At 41.8% G+C, this 23276-nt stretch overlaps 5 protein-coding genes across 5 annotated transcripts; all 5 read right to left on the bottom strand.

Moving 5' to 3' along the window:
• Positions 1-8: 8 nt before the first annotated feature.
• Bfra_004485 (putative hlh transcription factor protein) lies at positions 9-1676 on the bottom strand (the record flags this gene model as incomplete). Its single annotated transcript, XM_037334887.1, has 3 exons — positions 9-388; positions 441-1484; positions 1553-1676. 3 exons carry the CDS (start codon positions 1674-1676, stop codon positions 9-11), a joined length of 1548 nt encoding a protein of 515 aa, XP_037193421.1.
• A 10843-nt stretch (positions 1677-12519) lies between these two features.
• Positions 12520-14161, bottom strand: Bfra_004484 (putative polysaccharide export protein; the record flags this gene model as incomplete). Its single annotated transcript, XM_037334886.1, has 2 exons — positions 12520-13209; positions 13364-14161. The coding sequence occupies 2 exons, from the start codon at positions 14159-14161 to the stop codon at positions 12520-12522; spliced, it is 1488 nt and encodes a 495-aa protein (XP_037193420.1).
• Positions 14162-15781: 1620 nt separating this feature from the next.
• On the bottom strand, positions 15782-16902 carry Bfra_004483 (putative nadh:flavin oxidoreductase nadh oxidase family protein; the record flags this gene model as incomplete). Its single annotated transcript, XM_037334885.1, is given in 2 exon segments — positions 15782-16666; positions 16681-16902. 2 exon segments carry the CDS (start codon positions 16900-16902, stop codon positions 15782-15784), a joined length of 1107 nt encoding a protein of 368 aa, XP_037193419.1.
• A 3148-nt stretch (positions 16903-20050) lies between these two features.
• Positions 20051-20302, bottom strand: Bfra_004481 (uncharacterized protein; the record flags this gene model as incomplete). Its single annotated transcript, XM_037334884.1, has 2 exons — positions 20051-20236; positions 20291-20302. The coding sequence occupies 2 exons, from the start codon at positions 20300-20302 to the stop codon at positions 20051-20053; spliced, it is 198 nt and encodes a 65-aa protein (XP_037193418.1).
• Positions 20303-20525: 223 nt separating this feature from the next.
• Positions 20526-22688, bottom strand: Bfra_004480 (putative ars binding protein; the record flags this gene model as incomplete). Its single annotated transcript, XM_037334883.1, has 2 exons — positions 20526-22124; positions 22176-22688. The coding sequence occupies 2 exons, from the start codon at positions 22686-22688 to the stop codon at positions 20526-20528; spliced, it is 2112 nt and encodes a 703-aa protein (XP_037193417.1).
• Positions 22689-23276: the final 588 nt, after the last annotated feature.

Raw genomic sequence — 23276 nt, 5'->3', positions numbered from 1 at the left:
AACTTGATCTAGAATCGAGGATCACGATAACCATTACGGTTTAAATCCGATTGATATTGAACTCCACTCATGGATTCAGGTTGTGATATTCCACGAAGTGGTGGTAATTGTTCCTCGCGTTGATAAGAGCCTCTTGGTGCATAATTCTCTTGTTGGTATGCATTCATGTTGACGTGTTGACCGCCATTCTGTGGTATTGGAGTGAAGCCGTTCATCACAGACTGGTGATTATTGGAGCCGCCTTGATTGACTTCGCTACGAAGCTGTGAGTTCTCCAAGCGGATGACATTGTTCTCACGGCGAAGACTCTCATTCTCTAGTTGTGAGTTGTGAAGCCTCGATTTCAAATCTTGAATTTCCTTCGTCTGTGTATGGTGTTCGGCGATAGCTAGAGTGATCTTCTTAGTACATATTTAATGTATGGTGCTCAAAACAAATACCTTTCGTCAATATCTCCCACTTGCTAGCTTTATTACCGCGCTCTTGTGGCATCAAATCCCTCAAGGTTTCAAACAATTCCTTCATTTCAGTTCGACGCTTTCTTTCCGCAAGTTTATGGCTGACACGAAGTTCAGGTGTGCGGCTGTAGGGTTGCCCATTGTTAGGAGAATCAGCATCTTCAGCTTGTAAATCAGATACTTGACGATTCTGTAGAGAATGATGGTGATGCGATACATTTTGAAACTCAGATGATGCTCGCGATGATCTGAAATCAGCCGACACTCCATCTTCTAACCTTCTCTGCCCAGCTGGCAGACGAGACTCTGTGGTATATTGGCTGCTTGCGACCGAGTCTGCCATACTACTACGTCTCGAGTCAAGATTCAGGAACGAGGTACCGACTCTGCTTATGCTCTGACTGTCCTCGGCATGGCGATCGTGTGAGTTTGATACTCTGATTGGCTCCTCAGGAAACGCCCAGGCTTCTCCCCTAGTTGGCTCAGCAGCCCGAGCGATACTAGACATAGCAGGACCAGTAATCTTGGGAGCAGTTTTTGGGACTGTACTTCTGGGGGATGTTGGCTCTGGCAGACGTTGAGGTTGATAGCTGTTCGAGAATCGAGGGTTCGACAAGCGATCAGCAGTATTCCCAGGGTTGCGCTGCTGCTGTAGAGTGCTTTGGATAGAAGTGGTTGATTGGTTATTGCTGGCGTATGGGGAATTGAGTCGCAACTCTTGAAAACCCAATCTTGAATCGACACTCTCCCGACGGGAATCTCCGTTCATTGAAAAAGCTCCCAGTCCAGACCCATATGATTGTCTATTTGACTGGCCCATGGACAGTAGTGAATTCGCCATGGAATGTTCGTAAGATGGAGAGACCATAGATGCGACGCTCATGCCATTAGAAGCTGGAGAGGTAAGCTGTTGATTGGCAATGTGATTTGCTGCAGGCGAGGGACTTATATCAGCGCTGGAGGAATGATAACCAGTTGGCGAAGGTGCCATGATGGCTTCGCCGTTCGATAATTGTTGCGAGTTGTCTAAATTGGAAGGTATTCGTTAGCAAGTTGTTAGAAGCGCATGTTGAAGAGAATGCCCCAAGACTCACGCTTCGATGACGAATCTAGATTTGAATAATAAGCAGAGTCTCTCATACGCTCTTCAGGGCCAACTTCATTTAAAACTTCAGCCAGCCCCGTAGGCATTCTAGTTGATGGCGGACGTGAATCCATCCTAATCGATTTGATCGACACAATTGTTTGCTCTGATTACTTATCGTCTATTCAATTTTGAGTGGCGGCGGGGATTTTTCTTAATTTAGGACTGAAGATAGAAAGCGGGCAAGATTCGCGATTCGCGAGTCGCAATTGAAGAGAGACAATTCGGAGTATTGGAGTGATAGGATAGATAGGATAGATAGGTGGTTCAAGGTGGTTGGGAAGATATTGAGTCTTGAGGAGTGAATCTTGAATATCGTATGCTATATATTGTATATTGTAATCGTATCTCGTAGAAATTAACTTGAGTCGTAGATTGAATTGAAGCTTTGCTATGTATGTTGTCAGGATTTAAGAATTTTTCTGGCAGAGTGCAAATAAAGGTAAAGTTGTGTGTTCTTGTTCTGCAAGGGAGAATAATGGATTATGGTTTTCGGGGAGCGGTGATCGGTGGTCGGGTCCTCGCGTATAGCACTAAAGACTCGGTGGTTAAGGTGATTATGGTGGTTGTGGTGGTTGTGGTGGTTGTGGTGGGTTGGTGGGATTTTGAGTTTATATGTGTAAAGTACCTAATATGTAGGTATGTACCGTGATATGTACCGACTCGTCTTCCTATTTCAATAAGAAGCCACGCGTGGAAAGTGTAAAAAATTAAAGAATAAAAAGGGTTTTGTTAAAATCTCGAGGTTGAACTTGGCTTGGTTTATATAAAATGATCAAGACGCAATCACAATAAGAAAAGGGGATAATTCTGGACTCTTCAATGAATGGTGATGATGAGGTTCATAAGTTCTCGTGATACCAATAAAGTATATATTTGTGCTTGATGTTGATGGAAGGAAGTATACGACCGAGTACTGGAATGTGGTCCCGTATATAATTGGATTGAGGAAAGTCTGTTTTCGGTGTGTCAGTAGATCTGGGGGACGAAAGAAGTGCAAATGCAAGTGCAGGTGCAAGTACTGGTAGTGGATAAGTAGTACAAGTATACAAGTATACAAGTTTACAAGTAGTACAAGTAGTACATACCTAGCTATCAGAATCCAGTCCTAGCATCCGGTATGTGTCAAGTTCGAGTACTCAGATACGATTCCCCTCGTTCTAGGATAGAAAGAAAAAGTGGTTTGGTGATTTGCAAGAACAAGAGCCCTTGTGCTGATTGTACGGAGTAAAGAAGAAGAAGAGGAAGGAGAAGAAGATCCCTTGAGGCTTTGTGCTAATTGTGAAGAAGGAGAAGAAGAACGACCAGCCCCTTGTGAAGTTGAAGTTGTGCGTGGGAAAAGGTTTATGGAGACCGTTATAATGGGCTGGGGAGTTCGTAGTCTCTTCTTTGATAATAATAATGATAATGAGGTGCACAGTCGGGAAGACGTATGGTCGCCAAGTGTGGATTGTGTGGATGGTGGAAGGCGGATTGTGGGTTCCCTTTGTACTGGACTGGGTGCTGTACAGGAGGACAGGGTCAAGGAATCTTTTAGTGTAAGAGTGCAATGATGGCGACTCAGGGAGAAACTCTATAGATATGTGAACCACGGGCACAACGGCCAACTTGACTTGGAGAGAGATTGAGTATGAGATGGCGATTGTGTAGATAGGTTTCAGCACCTTTCTGGGAGGAGAGAGATGGTCTGTCTCGTATTTGATATTGGCGAGAGACGAGAGGAGATGAAGGGGAAAGAGATTCAAGTATTTCGTGAGAAGGTGTAACAAAATACGGTGGAGTTACTTGTTGTTGAGACTTAAAGCCATAAGATTAAGTTCGATGATAGAACTCTGTGTGTACTGGATGAATACCGGTATGTTATGTCCACGAAAATCAGAACTGCCGATGTTTCTTGAAGTGTGCGGCCAGGATCAAAATTTCGAATACTTGAATCACTCAATTTACTCTTCCTAGGGGGGGAGGGAAGAAAAGTAAGTTCCTTTTCTAATACTGAAAGAGAAATATTCCCAAGATATATAGAATGGGACGGTTATTCGATCGATCAATATGTAAGTGTGGTGTGCGTAGATTGAACTAAACTCTCTATTTAGTATTTTCCTCGACTTTGATTTGATGTCCACCCGTCGACTGGATCCATGAAAATGGATGAAAAGGGTGTGATTATGCCCTCCCTTGTGTTTCTACAATGTGCAATTGCTGCGTGGGTTAGTACTAGGATTATTGTCCTCATGTTCTAGGATCATTTATGACCATGTTTGCATGTCAGTCTAAACCAATTGCAGTGTAATTCTCTTGGAAAAAGTAATGATATTTATTGTCTGTTAGTATTTGGTTGAAATTGGATTTCTTCCCCAACTTGTCTCTCCCCCTCCCTCTCCCCGCAAAGAAATATCAATCACATCAATTGACCGGACCGGTGAATTCTAGCTGGCCACAGGTATGTATGTATCATCTATCATCTATCTGTCATCTCAGGAAAAGACTCCGAAAGTTGGATTTGTAAAGTTTGAGTTTACTTGCATTAGTTCGAAGCGAGTAGCTAAGGTTGAGCATCTAGTCTGTATAACTGTAGCGCCTTGGATTGTGGAGAGAGAAAGACAGAAAGACAGAAAGACAGAAAGACAGCACAAGAAAGATAATCGCTGGTAGCCATGCAAGTCGTCGGCGGGATCACAATCGAAAGTGTGAAAAGTCCGAAAGGATATCTAAGCAACCATAAGAAGTCATAACTGTTCCATCAATGTCTGGGTATCTAGTTCGTAATACTCTTATAGCTATTAACATGTGTAAACTACTCCGATATGGCAACTGAACTGTGCCGCATCCCCTAATCATTTATGTCAGCCATATATCCATGGATTGCATCGTAAATCGTGATAGATAAACGATTGGACATATTGCGACTTGGTGCTTACTCTTCTTTGGATCAGATCAGACCAGATCAGACAATAAGATAATCAATAGTTGCCCCGTCTTTTGATCTACTTCCCCCCAATCCCTCAACATCGCGCGCGGGAGGTTCTTGGGTCAAATATTGGCATCTGGATCATGTATGACTGATTAAGTGAGGCATGCTGCAGGTCTCGCAAAGCTACATGATACATGGCAAGTAGATGTGATTAGCGTGGTCTGATTGTTCATTGGTATTTCGTGGGAATTACAGCTCAATGATAGTTCGATATGACCTCCAGGAAACGGAATAATTATTGTATTATTGTCTCTGTCTCTTGGAATTTTGAAGAATATATGATCAGATCTGACAAGTCACCTCCTCCAGATGCTGCCACTCGAATTCCTCACCCATTATTGAAAATCCCGAAGATCTTGACTTGACAATGACAGGGAAACAGTTTTTACTGTGTTACTTGACTAGGCATTCTCAACGGCTTTGTTGAGCTGGTACCAAAGTATAAGTCGTACGGGACTAAGACATGGTATCAAAATAACGATACTACAGAATCTGCGAGAAGCTTGGAAGTGAAAATGTCTTAGGGGTTTCCTTCCATCTCGACTCTGGAGTCCGGAGTCTGGGGATTAGACGGAGATGTCAAGCCTTCCAAGAATCCATAAGGTCTTTATCCAAGACAGTTGACTTGCAGTATCGATCGATATCGTGCCAGCTTACTACTACTACTACTACCTTACTACCCAGGTAGAGTAGAGTAGACCTGTCGACAATACCTACCCAAGGACTAGAAAGACAAAAAGCTCAGATCAATCTATGGCTCTTTCTTTGCACGCTCGTGCCTGACAGGACAAAACTTCTCCACAAAATGCTTCCGAGTATTAATCCGGGAAGTTTTTTACGGATTGTCTACCTAGTACCTACACTGCAGGCTGCCTGCGAAGTGGCTACGGAGTGTCTGCGGAGTACCTTGGTAAATACTAGGTAGTTAGATGTTGCATCTCTTCACACAAACTTTAATCGCTCGTCTCCTCAAAATGGCATTCTGGCCGTTGCATCCTATCCAGTGATTCCAATCTCATCCCATCCCATCCCGTATACCCAGTTTAGCAAACAAGCAGTGCTATCGATATCAGCTAATACATTTATCCTTTCATCACTGGCATATATCTGCCGTTGTTTCAAAAGCAGCGTTAAGCTATCTTGAACCTTGTTCCCCGATAATAAGAAAACCCTAGTATACACGGTAGGCTTCGACCTGGTCCGACCCTGTTGCTGCACAATGCGCGGCATGAAAGAACAGGGCTTCAAAAAAATCATCTGGAGGTTGGGGGCCACGCTGACCGAGAACTACACATGCCCCTTCAAACTTTCTCAGACATTCGATATCTACGTCAATCTTTACATAGGACGGTATCTAGACTGGATCATCGTACAAAGCGGTGACATGATTCATTGATGAACCACCTCGTCAACAATGCTTCACAGAGGTACTTATCGATACTGGATTAGATGCTTATTCTCGCCCGTCTGACGACTGGAGGTACTTGGGTACCAATTGCAGGGTATTTGACTTCTCCAGGGTTTTGTGTGGAGTGAGATTTCACCCCTTCTCAAAGTATCACACAGGCTTTGTCACTCTGTGCATTCAGGCTCAAATGTTTATCGGTGTCATTGCAGTTTTGTAAATTACCGAAGGTTGTTGATCAATGATGTGATTTGTTACAATGTACCACCTGGCGCTTGTCGATAGACGCTGTTCACCCAGGATATCAGGATATCATCGAGGGGAGGGGAGGGGAGGGGAGCAGGGAGCTTACTCATAAATCCTTGCCTACGACGCTGTAAGCCCAATCTGGATTGAATCCACAAACCCCCGAGTTTAAACCTTGGAATTTCTCACTCTTACTCATGAAATTCCTGATCCTCGGCTCGGGGATGCGTCTCATGAAGGAGTTGACGCCGTCACGCCGCCGTGATTACAGGTGACATGAACAAAGAAATGGTGATGAACTTGCAGTAGAGGCAAGCAATGCTTCGGAATAACCTAAATCAATCATCAACCTGTCCTATGGCCGCCCTCATAACCGCCCCGAAATATGGTTTTGGGCCAAGATCCGGACCATCATGTCTCAATGAAAATCTTAGCAATTTGCCAATTTCTTTGCAGGGTTTTAAGTTGCATTAGTAAGTCTTTAAAGTGTAAGTTAGGCTGTTTAATCCACGATATATGAACGTGGTAAATCTAGATCGACCTTCGTAACAACGTGTGAGCGTGCATTTGGAGTGAAAGCTTAAACTATTAGCCAATAAATGAAGTCCAGGTGTGAATGGGGGTTTCGTTAAAATGGGGTAAATCGTAAAAATGATGAAAAGGGTCTAAGAGCTGACAAGACGTGATGACGCTGTTCAGGTTAGGTAATAAGAGGAGGTACTATCAAATGGCTAAAAATGAATTACGGAGCATAATTTATATCTACGGTAGGTAGCATTTATTATTTATATATAACTTATATATAGATATATATATATATACAATTTAGACGATATTCATCCGTGTAAACTTCAAATGGCTAAAGGTACGCTAACGCTAACATTAACTAGATAGATACCTGATCAAGTGAGAGGGATTTCGACAGGAAGAAAAGAGGATTGGTTGATATTCAGATCTTAAAGGAACAATAAAGATCAGTCAGATTTCCTTACGGTATCTTCATCCGCATCGACGATCCTTCGGATATGGCCATCAATCCAATTCATCCTCAGCTCGTGGCTCAGTTTACTGCACGGCCCCCATTCTTTTGTGATCCTTCATATCCTCAATTCAGAAGTTCAATATGTGTGTATGTATGTATGTATGTATGTATGTATGTATGTATGTATGTATGTATGTATGGATGTATGGATGGATGAATGGATGGATGGATGGTGAAGGTTAAGGTTACTTACTGTACTACTAACAGACTAGTACTTGGAAATGGTACTTTGTTGATGTTACTGTTACACTCATCATGAGCTACTTTTCGCTTTCGGTGCTTTTCTTCTACTCAACCCATTCGAGCATTCCTCCACCACACGCTCCACACCACCATTACCATTACCCATTTCCAGCCCTTTTCAAAGTCTGGACTGCCATGTGCTGAGCCACCAAATGAATGAAGATCCATGGCAATACTTCGTTACAATACCTCCGCGGTATGCACGATGCACCAAATACATGTACTTTCCACACATCACATTCTCCATCCAATCATGAAATATGGTTCTTTGGATAAATTTAGCTTCCGGGAATTTCTCCAAGCACACAATTTCCCTGAAGCTTTCTCTCCTACCACTCGGTCTGCGTGACAGATAACTTGTATCGTGAAACGTCAAGTTACATCATGGAGATCAGTATGTACCATTCAAGTAGTTTCGTTTGCTACCGACTATATGGAACCATATATCGATGGTCATTCTTGTACTTCCATATACTTGAAGTTGTACAACTCGACCCAATCCAAGTGGATTGGGAAAATGTGAATGCATCTGGTACTTCAATCTCTGTGCTCATATCCTTACATCACAAATCTTACGTGGCTTCGGATGCGTTGAAATACAATTGATAATCTCTTCGTTGTATATATACCGATGCAGTATAATCTATATACCTTCAATGTATGCCCTATTGTTTCGTCAATAAGATTCATATGAAAGTGCCCAGCTTATACGATAAGTCTCGACGATGCTTATTTCGTTTTTATTGAACAAGGAAATTTAAAGTAGAATTTTTCAAGAAGTACAAACTCACGGGATCACAACATTCTCATTTATCTACCCCAATTTTCATCTCATAATTTAAGGGTACCTGCCTACAAGTCGTGATACCATACGGTGGCGTATCTCCATATCGCCAATTGATCACCATGTTACCCCCTTACCTAGAAGTTTTTTACGGACTCCAATTCTTGCATCACACGGATGTATCGATACACCAAATAAAGTTTCCAAAACAATTGTGAACACAAAAACATACTCTGGGATGAGATGATTGCGACGTTTTTCTTTCTGCTGAATCTTTGTGTAAAGTACGCATGCTACTTGCATTTATATCTTGGACCATGGTTCCTCAAGAACACACGGCTGGAAGGTATCCTAGACATATATGAGATGAGCTCAGCTGCTCTCATTCACCAAATCAGAAGTTAACGAACCATTTGAAGGATTTCGTCAGGGACATAATCAAATACGATTCAGTAATAAAGAAATGCATCGGGAGCCTCATATCGCCTCTCGATTTTCTTATATTGGCATTCTTTCCTTGATTGATATTGACTACTCAATCATCTTTACCCGTCAATGTCATACAAGCCATATCAGCTCCATGCTAGCAACGACGACATTTGAGCACTTCGTCATACTCATCTAGCTACCTATTTTCTAGGTATTAGATAAACTTCCAGCGCTTGTTGCAAAATTATGAAACTATGATACTGTGCTTTGTACTTAGATATCAAGCTTCTAGTCAACGACTGGACTCTACTATATTTTAGAGCTGGTTTGTACCACATCGGCCTTACTGTATCTATCTGAGCCGATAGCACTATCATTCATACCAACCAAGCTCGTTCAATAACCCAGCTGCACCTGATTTCCCCATTGAAATAATCAATAGTTTATGATTTTATTTCGAGAAGAGTTTCAAGACAACCCCAATCACAACAAAGTAAAATCGTGAAAATCTTTCACCATTCTCTGCCCATCCATGCTTACCAGCCCCTTCACTTCAACCTTCCAACATCCATCCTCCTCGCACAAATCGTTCCGTTCCATCGCACACTCCACAACATCACTCCACAACATCTCACACACCACCATGTCCCGCCCCTGGAAATAAATTAATTCTTCTTTCAGAAATGAAAAAATGATGGCTAAAGCGTGTTTACGGGCGTACACTACAGTACACTACATACACTCTATCTTATTTCTCTATCTATTTTCCACACGTAATATACATATTGCTTCCACGACATATTTACTCGGTTCGGAAGATGCAGGTTCAGGGCCGGTAATATGGCAATGTGCCGTTTTGGTATTATGTTTCTTTGTGTAATGTGATGGACGTGATGGGATGTGATATGATGAGTATGGTAATACAGGTATGTATTCTGTATCTTACTCTGCATCTTGACTCGCTTTCGTTTTGAATGAAAAGGAGGAGATGCAAGTGCTAGGGGGATCGAAATTCGGGGAACGGAGAGGAGTGCGGTATAGAGGATGTATGGAAGCGCTCTTGGGGTTTGAGGAGGAGACGCGTGTGTGTGTGTGTGTGTATTCACGTCATCAAAGCCCGAACAGACCGCGGATTTTTTTTGTGTATGCATACGTGTATGTATGTAGGTTTACTATATATATACGAGTTTTGAGCGGGATAACGAATGGGAATAGGAAAGATTCCGGTTTGTATGATGTGATGAGTTGGCAGATATTGATGAACTTAACACCTCTGGAGTATGTTTTCATTCATCTTCTTCTTGGGAGATAGCAATTCGAACATTTCTAGAAATACATGAATATTCACCTATCCCATTCCCTCTTTCTTATTCTACTAAATCACTTATTCATAAAATTACTAAACATATTCCTTCCATCGTCACACCACATCTTCCCATCATCTCTCAGCCTATCCCAAGAAATAAGATAAGACTCATTTCAATCCGTATGCAGCCAGATAGATATCAACGGGATCCTGCATGCATCTCCTTGATAGATACATACCTAATACTCGACACACAATTTGCAGTTCCGCGTCATCTAGCGAGTTCCAAGACGGGTGGGTGCCATTACTAATTAGAGGAGGGGAGGATATATGAACGTGTGTAGTTTAAATTGTGCAGTGTGTATGGATGCGATTGAGTGGCTTTTGGTAGTGCTCGTTAATTTGTGTATGTTTTTGTGCGTGTGTGTTAATAGGAAAAATCTTAGTATTGTTTATACAGGTAATAGGATCGAATAAATTATAGCATGAAATACAAATAGATATACAGGAGTTATAGATAGCTAATTAGGTGATGGTTAAACCCACACATATTTATCTCTTTTGCTATGTATTCTACCTCTCTTCTTCAGATATAGATACCCACCTAGATAGTTATACAAACCTCCTCATCTTGTTCAAATCCTCTTCTTTCTTTGAATATGTATATCTATCTGTATATCTGTATATCCATATCCCGTTAACCACATACAAATAAATAACCACTCCACTCGACTCATCCCCATGAATAATCTACACATACATCCTAGCTACCCTCTTCCATCCCATCCCGATCCTGCACTCTTCCATATCCACCTATCCACCTATCCATCCATTTATCAGACATACATCACGTCACCTCACATCACATCTCGATCCTGCATCTTCTCGATTACGCATGCAAAATGTACAATGCACAATGTACGTCCCTTTTCCTTTCTCTCCATCTATCCACCATCTTCGCTTCCATTCCTTTCATTTTCTTTCCTGCTGTGCTCTATTGTAAGTAGTATTAAATCTCAAGTATCAAATCTCAAATCTCGCCTGTCGATAATAGGATACTCCTAGGACGAATTCTAATTCTAATTACAGATATACTATATGTGTATATATAAATATATATACAATTTCAAGAGCATATTATCTACAGTTATATAATCTTAATCTCAATATCTATGGCTTATAGTATAGTAAATATAATATCTTTATTCATTCCATCTGCCTCATTCCATACTAATCTATTCTATCCTATCCTATCCTATCCTATCCCATACTATCTCCTTCCCATCCCTTCTCTTCTTTTTCATATAATCAAACCTCACTCCTCTTCTTTTCCCCCTCCTCAACCTTTTTTTCAATCCCTCTTCTTTTCACATCAAAATAAATCCACCCACACACAACACCCACCCAGCCACCCAATCCATCCAATCCAACCCACCATTTCATCCTCACAGTCTCGTAGTTTCGTAAATGTAAAATACCTCCCTAGTATCTAGTATATAATCCCATGACTACTATGAATCTATAATCACCATAATCCATAATCACCATAATCCATAATCACCATACTAAAAATAAAAATAAAAATAAAATGACATAAACCACCCCAGACCTAGGTAGAGAATGAGATACGGATATGGATATGGATGTGTATTCGGATCCGAAGGGTCTCTCTCGGATTTATATCCATTCAATTATTCTTACGGTTTAGTTTGGTTTGGTTTGGTCTGGTTTGCCTCCGGACTGTAGCTATAATTGATATTTGTAAGTGAGTCAGTCTTACCTGTACTTGTACTCGTGATGTTGATGTTGATGTTGATGATGGAGATAAGCATGAGAATCATGATGAGGATGAGGATGAGCATGTATATGAAAAATGATTTTCAAAATTTTAATCAGCTACCTAATCAAAGATTCCATGTATGCCTGTCCTTGTCTGCGCCTCTTCATCACGCAGGTGAGAAGAATCAGAAAACGTAGTCGGAATCCGCTGATTCTATTCGACCTCTTCCTTTTCCTTCTCTTTGATTCCTTCTCCCCTTTTTTTGATTCTTTTTCTACAGCATACATGGCGAAATACATGCATACATACATGCCTTTCAACCACAACAAACGAATTGCATAGAAGATAAATACCATGTTAAATCCCCATAACAATCCCAACACCAACTTCCAACGACCCAATCCCACAATCGATATAAAATAAATCTTTCCTACTGTACATCCTGTGCCCCAATAAACATGAACTTTGTATGCTCCCCTTTCTTTTGCTATTCCCTACTGCTTAGTCCTCCTGCACCAAATGTGTATACATTTACGTGACCATATAATACAATGCCCCGTCCACATGTGGTGCAGTCCATTCCTCAAAATGTCACAATTCCCCGAGCAACTCCAATAACAACCCATGATAGCTAGGTATTGATAAATCCCAATAACCAAACCGAATCCTCAACAGAAAAGATGTATACCTAACAAAAGAAACCTCAAATGATCATAGATGTCTCCACCCACTCTGATACAACACCTGCATCTCATTAATCAAACATTCCAATCCCAATTCTTCCCTCAATTCCTTTCCTTCCCCCTCCTTCGTCCACTTTTGCACTCTCCTCCCCACCCGTCCTCTCTCCACCCATCCACTCCCCCATTCCCTCACCCACCCCATCCTAACCCCCCAAACTCCCCTCACAGCCTCCCATCTCCCAGGCCATCCCCCCTTCCCATTAACCATTTCATAAACCTCCCTCTTATACCCCACCCTCACATTCGGATTCACATAAATTCCCTTCTTTTCCCTCGACGGATTATCCGCATGAATAAGACAACATTCACTACCCTCTACATGTTTTTCCGCAAGAGAATCAGGGACGCCTCTGAATCTAAGACCCTTGAATTCTTTCTTTGAATTTAAGGAAATGGAAGAGGAAGGGTACCAAGGTTCCCCATCGAAAACAACCATTCCGTTCCAACAACTTTTAACAGGTACGGGGTCGTTTCTTTTTAACGCATTTAAGGATTGTGGGGCGTAGAAGTAGGGCCAGGAAAGTGATGAAGTTTTTCGGCCAGATGAGTCCCGGAGAGCAAAGGTATCATAGTATTGGGAAGGGAGGGAGAAATCTAGAGAGCAGGCTGCTGCATAGAAGTTGTTGTTGGTAGCGAGGAGGGTAGTTACATCGGTTGTCTGTTTGGGGGTTAGCTAGGCCTTTGGATCTAGGGATAGAAACATTGAATCGATGAATAGAGCAAGAATAGACATAGAGACATGAGAAGGCTGCGACAATGCATATGGATCACAAACGAAGAGAAAAAAGGAGAAGAAACACGTGACAACATACCGTAAAAACCACATCATTAATCCACAAAATCTTATCAAACTTCCTGCCCCTCCCCTCATCCCATACTCTCAAGAGAGGCTCCATAGCTCTATTCCTCAATCTCGCCAAATAAGGAATTCGTCTCATTTCCCAACCACTTTCACTTTCCTTCCTCCCTGTATGCAACCACCCAGTTCTATCCTGCCCCTCCTCTGGCACATGTTTTAATTCTTCAAGCTGAGCCAGACGATCCATACCCAACTCAATCGTCCTTTCCACCCCCGCTTCCCCTAACATACCATCCAAATCCACCAGGGCCGCTTTCGTTCCATCCCACGAACCCGATTCAATAATCGAGACATACACATTCTGGGGACCCAGATGGTGAGCCAGGGATACAAGAGCCGGAGACCAATTTTGCCTAAGCATTATTTCAGATTTACGAAATATGGCTGCTATGAAAATTGTTTCATTATTGGGATTTCCCATTGGTGGTTTAGATCCCTGAGAGGCCTGTCTACTTTCAACATCACCAAATAATAATGATTCTTGATCCCCCTCCCCTCCAACCCTTTTCACCGATAAAGAATCCTGGCCTTGCAATGACGGAGGTGCATGTTGATTTGACGTCAAATCCGATGGATGAATCGCCGAAAATGGAGGCGTGATAGTATGTATTGGATTTGGAAGTTGAATGATGATCCAATAAGCATCGAAAAGGAAAAACACCAAAAGAGCGAGAACTAGATTCGGAAGACGTGAGTGGGGATGAAGAGGGGATCGTGGGGCACGAAGGTAACGTTTAGGAAGGAATGTCATGGTTTAGTTTTGAATATTGATGCCGGTCTGGTCCTGCCAGGAAGGATGTGTATGGTCCAGATGGGGTTGTCTTGCGACCGTAATGAGGGATTATGAACGGGCCGAAATAGCTAGGTATGGTACACCTAGCTCCGAGCTACCTAGCAGCAATGCAACATAGAACGTGCTCGGGGAACAGTCAAGCTTATAATAAGAGGAGTAAATATTGATCCTGGCATATAGGTAGTATCGGGTGTCCTTTTCGGAGATATGATACAGAGAAGAAGGTGGTGGCTAGGCGTTTGAATCCGGGGTTCAGATCCGAGCCCGTCTCGACAATTCTATCCTATGGAAAATATGTGGAGGTGCGGAGCTTATGAACTCATGAGCTTGCAAATCTGTACTTCGTGAAGAAAGTCAAACCATTTATCCATCTGAAGCTCTGGAGAAGTGAAGGAAAGTTAATGCATGATTTTATGGCTTTTATTCTGTGAATAACAATTGGTTGGTTCTAGTGTCCGTTTTCAGCAGAACTTCGTGATGGGACGATGACTAGGTATGTAACCTACCAGTACCAAGAGATCTTGTTTGGCGCGTAGAATTGTTAATTATCTAATGCACGAGCTTAAGCATCCGTATGTCAAAGGATCCAACTATGTTTCCATAAGTAGCATCCTGGATATACATCTCCAACTGAACTCGTACAGTAACAAAGAAAAAAAGCGAAAAGAGGAAGCGTACAAAATGGCGCAGCGCCGTTGGAAGACGCAATTGGCAAGTTAAGGGATCGGAATATTACATCGATAGGAGTAAGAACCCTACGCATGTAAGCTCGTTAGTGTTCGGCCCGGCCGAGCTTACTTTATTCAGCGATTGATCTGAGACATGGTATCAGCACTCCTTCTGCTTACTCCGTACTTAACTAGGTAGCTAGCGATTCAACGACCTGGGGATCCCCAGATTTTGAACTTTCTATATCTTCGGTCTTAGGACATATAAAGTATGTCGACTGAATGTCTAAGTGATCAATCAGTTTGTTGAAGTTCAAGGCAATAAGACAAAAAGGGAACTTTCATTTGTTGAACGTACAGATAACCCGTGGTTTGAATGCCTAGGTAAATTTCTCTCGTTTCTTCTAGTGTCAACGAGTTGTTGGTCATTACTTTTCTCATATATAATATGAATTGGGATGCTGATATCGATTGGGACGGCGGTCATGTTAACTGGGACGATCATATAAATTGGAATAATGATACCAACTGGAAATCCCATATCAATTAGGACAACTGTATCAATTGGAAGAAAGCGAAAGGTCATCAGAAATTCCCCCTTATATCTGCAATCCCATTCCACTCTCAATTCTTCTTACAGTACATCAGACTACTGAATCTTCAAGTTTTCAACAAGTTTTGATGAATCCAAAGCTGCCTAGTGGTAAGCAGGCTATCTTATTCACAGTCGTAATAATGAATGCTCTTATTTGGACTTATCATCGAATTATCTTATATCACAATGCAATGAAGCTAGTATTGTGTTAAAAAAAAGTACATCATAACATTTATACACTCTATCTATCTACTGGGTATTTATCTATCTATCCATCCATCCATGCGTCTATAAAAACATGTCTATATATATAAATTATGCTGAAGATTCAGTGGCCTTTTGTTGCGCTTCAAACTCCTTGCTGAAAGGATAAGAGGTATATCCCTCAGCCTCCTTCTTGTTATAAAAGAAATCTCTATCATATGGAGTGAACTCAATTCCCTCCTTGACTCTGAATGGAAGATCTGGGTTGGTGATGAAGTATCTTCCGAATACAATCACGATATCCTTTCCTTTGTATTCTTCATCAACAGCCTTCTTTGCAGATTCGGCTTTGAAACCTCCAGCGAGGAGAATTGGGCTGGTACCATTCCAGATATCGATCAGGAAGTCAACCTTCTCGGTTGCTTCGACATCTGCATTTCCGGTAATTCTTGATTCGACAACGTGTAGGTATGCAAGGCTCAATTTCTTGAGCTCTTGGGCGATGTAAGTAAATTGTGGAATAGGATCTGCCATCTTCATTCCTTGGAAAGGAGAAAATGGACTCAATCTGATACCAGTCTTCTCAGCACCAACAGCTGCAACGACAGCCTTGGTGACCTCAAGGCCAAAACGTGCGCGGTTCTCAACACTTCCTCCCCAGGAGTCAGTACGTTTGTTTGCTGTATCTTGGAAAAATTGATCGATCAAATAACCATTTGCTCCGTGGATCTCAACACCGTCAAATCCAGCTTCAATTGCGTTCTTGGCAGCTTGTGCGTATAATCCAATATATTCCTTGATCTCGGCCTCAGTCAAAGGTTCTGGCTTGCCACCTCCCTCAAAGGCAATATCGCTCGAAGACTTAAGTTTGTAACCACCTTCTTCTTGTAAGTTTGATGGGTCTGCCGCTCTTCCTAATGCCCACAATTGCATCCAGATGTATGATTTCTTTGCGTGAACGGCGTCGGTAACCTTTTTCCATCCGGCAATTTGCTCCTTACTCCAGATACCAGGGGGTTGGCATAACCGGCGGCTTGGGGGGCAATGAAGGTAGCTTCGGAGACGAGAAGTGTGCCGGGAACAGAAGCACGTTGAGCGTAGTATTCGGCAACTATTGGAAGGGGTACGTGGTTATCGTCGGCACGGAATCGAGTGAGAGGTGCCATGGCAATTCGATGTTGGAGCTCGGAAGTTCCGACTTTGAGAGGGGTGAAAAGGGTTGATGAAGACATGTTTGTGTCGTATTGTTGAGTAATTGGTGTATGTATGAATGTGTAATTGCAGGTTCAATTGCTTGTTCGTGTATATACTTGTCTGAATCAAAATGGAATGGAATGAAAAGAAAGCAAGAAGAGACCGCCCACCTTTATACCTTCGATTGATATGTGGGAATATCGCGCAGTTGCGCATGAATAGGAAAAAAAACCAAGCAAATTGATTGTTCAGCAAGATGGTCCTAGCAATCATGTCATTCCATTATTGATGCTTACTCTACCAGATAACCCGTAGCAATTGCATCGAACATCTTGATTTGGCGTATCGTGTATCCAAGATATCTCCGAGGGTAGTGGGGGTTGTTCGGGGAAATGATATTATGATAGTCGCTAGTTCTCTGATCTTGTGAAAAGAGATAGTTTCTGCAGAGATCTGAAGCTTTCCGTACAGATGGATAAGACCATTTGCCCATGTTGCGGTAGCGAAGATCCATAAAAGCTTATAAATCAAAAAATATCCATGACGTTTTGTGAAGGCAATTGATTCTCAACTGCCGACATCTGACTGGGGACCTGAATTATGTAAGCCATGGAAAGATGATGATCAGTTGTGAAAGAGAGGAAGATCATTAAAAAGGTACAGTGTATCTATTTACCTGTCCATCTAAACACCACCTAATAATAAGTTACGTACGATGGATGAATGAATGATAACGTATATCAAAGGAACAATATCACACAATTTCCTGTGTTGTAAAAGTGTCTAGGGGTTCTTGAAAGAACAGCGGATATTCGATCTTCCCCGAAAACCTTATAATGCCTACTTTTATATCGTATACATTTGGAAAATTCGAAGACGCTAGTAAGGTCTAATGATTTTAGCTCAATGCGGGCTGAGATAATTTGTTATTATTATTTATCAAATACTTTGATTTTCGAGATGCTTGATTTTATTTACTGCTGTTTTTCGAATTTTCCAAGTAAATAAGTAAAGTATTTTGAAAGAGGGGCTATTAAAAAGAAAAAGTAATAAACAACGCCCCCATCCATCCATCTCATTCGTAAAAGCAGCGACCCCTTTCCGCCCCCCGCTACATGAGCCTTCAAAAAAAACTTGCTCACGAAAACGGAAATCATCAACTTCTTCAATTCTTCAACTTTTGGGGATAAAGGCGCAAAAATATGCAAAATGATATTGGAGCGGCAGGGAGTCGAACCCTGGACTTCATCGATACTAGTCACATATCTCTGATGAGATGTATGACAATGCAAACGAGGCACTCTACCACTGAGTTACAGCCCCTGGTATTTGTTATGATATCCAACTGTTATCTAAATATATATTACCAAGATCATTAAAAGGAGATATTGTGGTGGGGAAATGGTAGGAATAAACGCTACTACCAATGGTGGTTGACTCTTCAAGCGGGGGACTACAGTCGTCAGCTCTGAAAAATGATAAACAAAGTATTTTCAGTCAATTGCGCTTATGTCCTATACTGCTCGATGGCTTTGACTGAGGGAAACTCATCAATGTAGTAAAAGGTATAAACAATTGAATAGTCGATTGATAATTCAAAGAAAACAAAGTATACAGTGCCGAAGATATCTCAAACTTACCATAATGAATATGAAATCAACAAACAATAATTTCTAAAATATTCAAACATCTTTAGGCTCCTTCAAATCAGATCTATCGATTGATATAAAAAGAAGTATAACTGTATAAAGATGTTACAACTAATCATTTATAGAATCAACGCATCGGTATTGCTTCGGCAACATTTCCAGACAGGAGGAGAGAGAGAGGCAAAAGCAAAAGCTACTCACATCAAGAAGAGTTACAATACATTGACAGTTCAATAATGTTGAGCGTCTACTTGACCATTCTTACAAATCAAATCTGTGTTCTTCATACCAAAAACCATATTCTTATGCTTACATCCATATTTGCATCTGCTATTAATACACTACCTCCCCATCTTATTCCTCCAAATACATCGGCCACGATCATATTGATAATCAGAGTTACCAGAATCATGATATCTCATTCGCATATATTCTTAGAGTATATCGAAAACGGAGTTGTGTGTCTCCTGAAGAAAATCGGGTTTGTAGGTAGTAGCGGATTCTCTATGGTTTTTAAAGAGAGGAGAGAAAAGCATTTTCGAGTGATTTGACAATTCAAATTCCTTGGAGAGTTTTTTTGGTTGGTTCCTGCGTTCATCCCCCCCCGGCTTGATGGGAATTGATTCAATGTCACTTTTTGGCTCATCGTAGTGATGTACATTGAATATTTGAAATGGACTGGATTTTCTAAGGTGGATGGAATTCATCGAATAATTCACAAATACTTCAAGTGAGTTCGAAATTCGAAGAAAGAAGTTTCATCCAGGGAGCCACAATATATTCTCCCACAAAGATTTTTATCCAACAATAACATCAATTAACCTCCTTCCCCCTTCCCCAGAGAAATTCACCTCTCTCATTTCCCTCTACCCAACCCTCTCATCTTCCATCCACACCGACCATTTTCCCACAGGCCCATCATCTCTCCACATCGCTTTAAAAACCATAAGTTCCGGTCTCAATCTATTACCCACTTTATGGCACGCCAATCCCACCATCATCGCCGCAAAACTTCCTTTATAAAATGTCTTCTGATTTTCTTCTCTAGCTCCCAACTGCGTCGTCAGAACACTCAAGTTGAGGTCCCGATGTTCCATTTCCCCATCTAGCCAGTCTTCTAGCACGTGGGGATCAATGTCGTCTATTAAAAGAGCTAGGAGGATGTTCGCTTCTTTTTATCGCTCGCTTATTTCCTCCCATACTCTCTCTGTCTTTTGTTCCAGATCAGGAAATTTACGGTAGGTTTTGTATACATCTGATTCTGGATATTCGTCCTTTGATTCTGGAAAGCTCCCTTTAAGCTCAATTAATGAATTTTTGATCTTCCTATTGCAAATCAAAATGCTAGGATCGGGTCCCACACTCCTACAAAGCATACCACATGCGAGGAAAAGCGGTGCCGCATCAACCGTCACCTTTCCCATTTCAATCGTCGGGAACGTAGCTTGAAACTAACTAGGATACGTTCCAAATTCCCTCGGGATTCTCTTCCATAATCCCAAATGTTTCCCCACGAGTATCGAAGCATCATGCCCAATCATCGGATCGGATAAACAGCTACAGGACATGAACAACTTGGTTTCCAGCACTCTCCAGATACCGCATCAAGTCTCGCTCTCTCGCGCAGCAAATGACTTCGAGTAAATCTAATAGAGCTCGATCCCCATATCCAAACTCGTATCAGACTAGTATCCTCACTCTTCTTAACACGCACCGCTGCGCACTGTGCCAATGTCAACTTTGGTCACATATTTCCATACCCTCGGGTACAAATGACACTTTTTGTCATCATGTATTCTCGTTCTTTGAATGTACGAACTAGCTCTGAAGATTCTTAATGAAAGTGTATCTTGAACTATGCTTTGTGGATATCTAATTTATGCTAAACATGTATACTTCAAGCACCACCATACTAGAACAAATTCCTCTAAACACCATAATTTCCATCTGAACTCCCAAAACCAGAATATTGCCTTGATTCAAAACTTTGTCAAGCCTTGTTACCACCTCCACTATCCCTGATTCTGAAAGACATTACCTCCCTTAATCCATTCCTCACTAATAACCAACGCATCGACCATCCCCCTCTTCAACCTCATAACCTTCGCATCTCTCTCCTTAATCTGCTGTTGCAAACTGAGATATTTTGCCTTCCAACTCTCTTCATTGTCATCTATTCCTCTCCCCATATTTCCTATTCCTTCCCTCATTCCCATCTCCAGAACGTTCTCCACAACTGTAGCTCTTATCGTAAAATCCCCTTCAAGGCTGCCAAATCTCATCTTCCAATGACATTCATAATCTGTTCTTGGTGGTGGACCGGGGAATTCAAGTCTTGTGACGCGGAGACGTGTCATGAGAGGACCGCCCGCTAGTGCTGAAAGATTAATAAGAAAAGCTTCAGTGCTGCTGGATTCGGCTTGGAGATTTCGGATGACTTGTTTGCAGATTTTAGATGCTTCGTCTATAGAGCATTGTTGGATTGAATTTCCGGCTACGTCGTACCATTCGGCGGCAAGAATTTCTCCAATGAAGTGAGATTCTAAAGCATCGATGTTGGTACGGTCAAAGTCTTCATTTTGTCGAAATGCTATACTGACAAAGTGTTCGAAACTGGGGTCTTGAGGTCCATTGGCAGGATTGTTGAAATACTCCATGAATGACGTTTGTTGAGATTGTTCAATTAAATCATTTTGCATGTTCGTATCAGTCTCACCGTTTAGGAGTACAACGGGTGGTGGCGGTGTTGCCAATCGAACATTTCCACCTTTTCTTTGTGGGACTTGTAATGAAAGTCGATTTGGCCGAGAATTTTGAGCTTGTGGAATGGCTGTAGGTGGATTGGCTCTTACGCCAGCAGGAAAGAAATGGGAAATTTCGGAATCTGCCACTGTAGGAGTAGCGGTTGGTGTGCCTCTTATTGAACCAGGATTGGCAGGAAAGGTCGAAAAAGGACCGTCTGTAACAGAACGGTTGTTAGGTGGTCTACCTCGTAATTTTCCAGTGGAGGCACTACCGTTACTTGGCCATGCTGATGATACCGCAGGTCCATGACGACGCCTTGACCGGGACTTGTTTGGCGTTGTGGCTGATTGAGGTTCATTGCTATCCGGCCATAGATGTGTTCTGTTTGATGGAGTGAGAGCTGACTGTGGATAAGCTGATAGCGGAGTTGCACTTTCTGGTGGAGCACCCCATCTGAAGTTGTCCACCAGAGGACCTCGAACTTCTGTTGCAGACCATGGACTTAAACGAGTATCGAAGCCTTGTTGAAAGGAAGAATTTGCGGTCGCTGGTGTAGCACTATCCGGATGTAAGGACGTCCTTGCAATCATAAAATCTTCGGATAGTGTAGGCGAGTGTAACCGAGGACGTTGAGAAGGTGATCTCCCTATTTCATCATCCTCCCTATCCTCAGCCTTCTTTCGTCCACGCTTAGGTCTTGTTTCCGGAAGCAAAGCGCGGAGAGCCAAATCTTCATCGGCGGTCACCCCATCTCGGCCAAGCTCTGATGGTGGTTCACCAGGAGATGGTACTTGTGTCCAATAAACATGAGGTTTGCTCAATAAATATTCAAAAAATGCATCAACATGCATTGCGTGCAGCCACCGCTAAATTTTGTTAGCGTTACATTGACGAGTTTCTGAGATCCACTTGCATACCTTGAGCCTAACAGCATATTGTTGTACCTTCTGAGCACTTTGACCTTTCTCCAAAGAAGGAGGTTCAACTCCCAAATCTATCGCCAATTGTGCCCACGTTTTGATCTCCTTGTTCTCTAATTTACAAATCAATTCGAATAATACAAAAGTGCTGAAACTTTTGTTATCACTTTTTGGAGGCGCGCGAAATATTCGCTTCAATTCAGCAGTATCTGTATCTGATGCCACGGCAGGATTGCAGTACATGATGAAGCCTACGTAGGCATCGTCAAAGTTCTCGTCTGTAACTTCTCTCGAAGGTAGACTTCGAGAATTTTGGTGACTTGGAGATGAATTTCCCAGCGGCGAAGGTTGTCCCGGACGCTCAGGCATCACTCTATCCTGAACATTTGCACATGACGCTTGATTATGGGCTTGAATATATTGTTCGCCTCCTTGAGGTGCAATCGTGGCATATTTACTATGCTTTGTAGCTTCAGGGGTCATTGCAGGGACATGAAGGACTGGGAGCATTCTCCCACTTTTGAATTATCAAATGACCTAGATTAAATTTTTGATACAAGTAATGAAAAGTGGTTTTTAGGAAAATGTATGAGAAACTTTGACTATAATATGATGACTTGATAGATATAATGAAATTTACTTCTAATGTTTGAAATATACACCCCAAAAGAAAAGAGCTGTTAATGAAAGACACGTTTCCCGTTTCTCCCTAACTATAATGATACCGGTACTCCAATTGACAGCTGGAAAGGGAGACAAATGATTTAACGACAGAAACAAACGACGTTGGGTATATGTGCTATATGACTAGTGACAGAGGTTTAGATATATTCTCGCGATAAATTGAACAAAAAGGGGGTATATATTTAGCGTTGACAAGAATGATGAATAATTGATGATAATTACTTTGAACCAAATAATTGTTAATGAGGAGAAATAAATTGATGTTAAGTCTGAAATGAAATTTAATCTGATTGAGCTTTGCTTTTCCAGGCCGAATGATTACTAATCACATATAAGAATAGATCATCGGCACGTGAATGCGAGAATGCCACGTGAATGCTACCTAAGCACGTGTTAGTCCAAATTAAATTGGGG

This window comes from Botrytis fragariae, assembly GCF_013461495.1.
Source record: "Botrytis fragariae strain BVB16 chromosome Unknown tig00000050, whole genome shotgun sequence".
In the NCBI taxonomy this organism is placed as follows: Eukaryota; Fungi; Ascomycota; class Leotiomycetes; order Helotiales; family Sclerotiniaceae; genus Botrytis; species Botrytis fragariae.
Note: the sequence above shows the minus strand (reverse complement) of the source record. Positions and strands in the feature narration are given on the sequence as shown.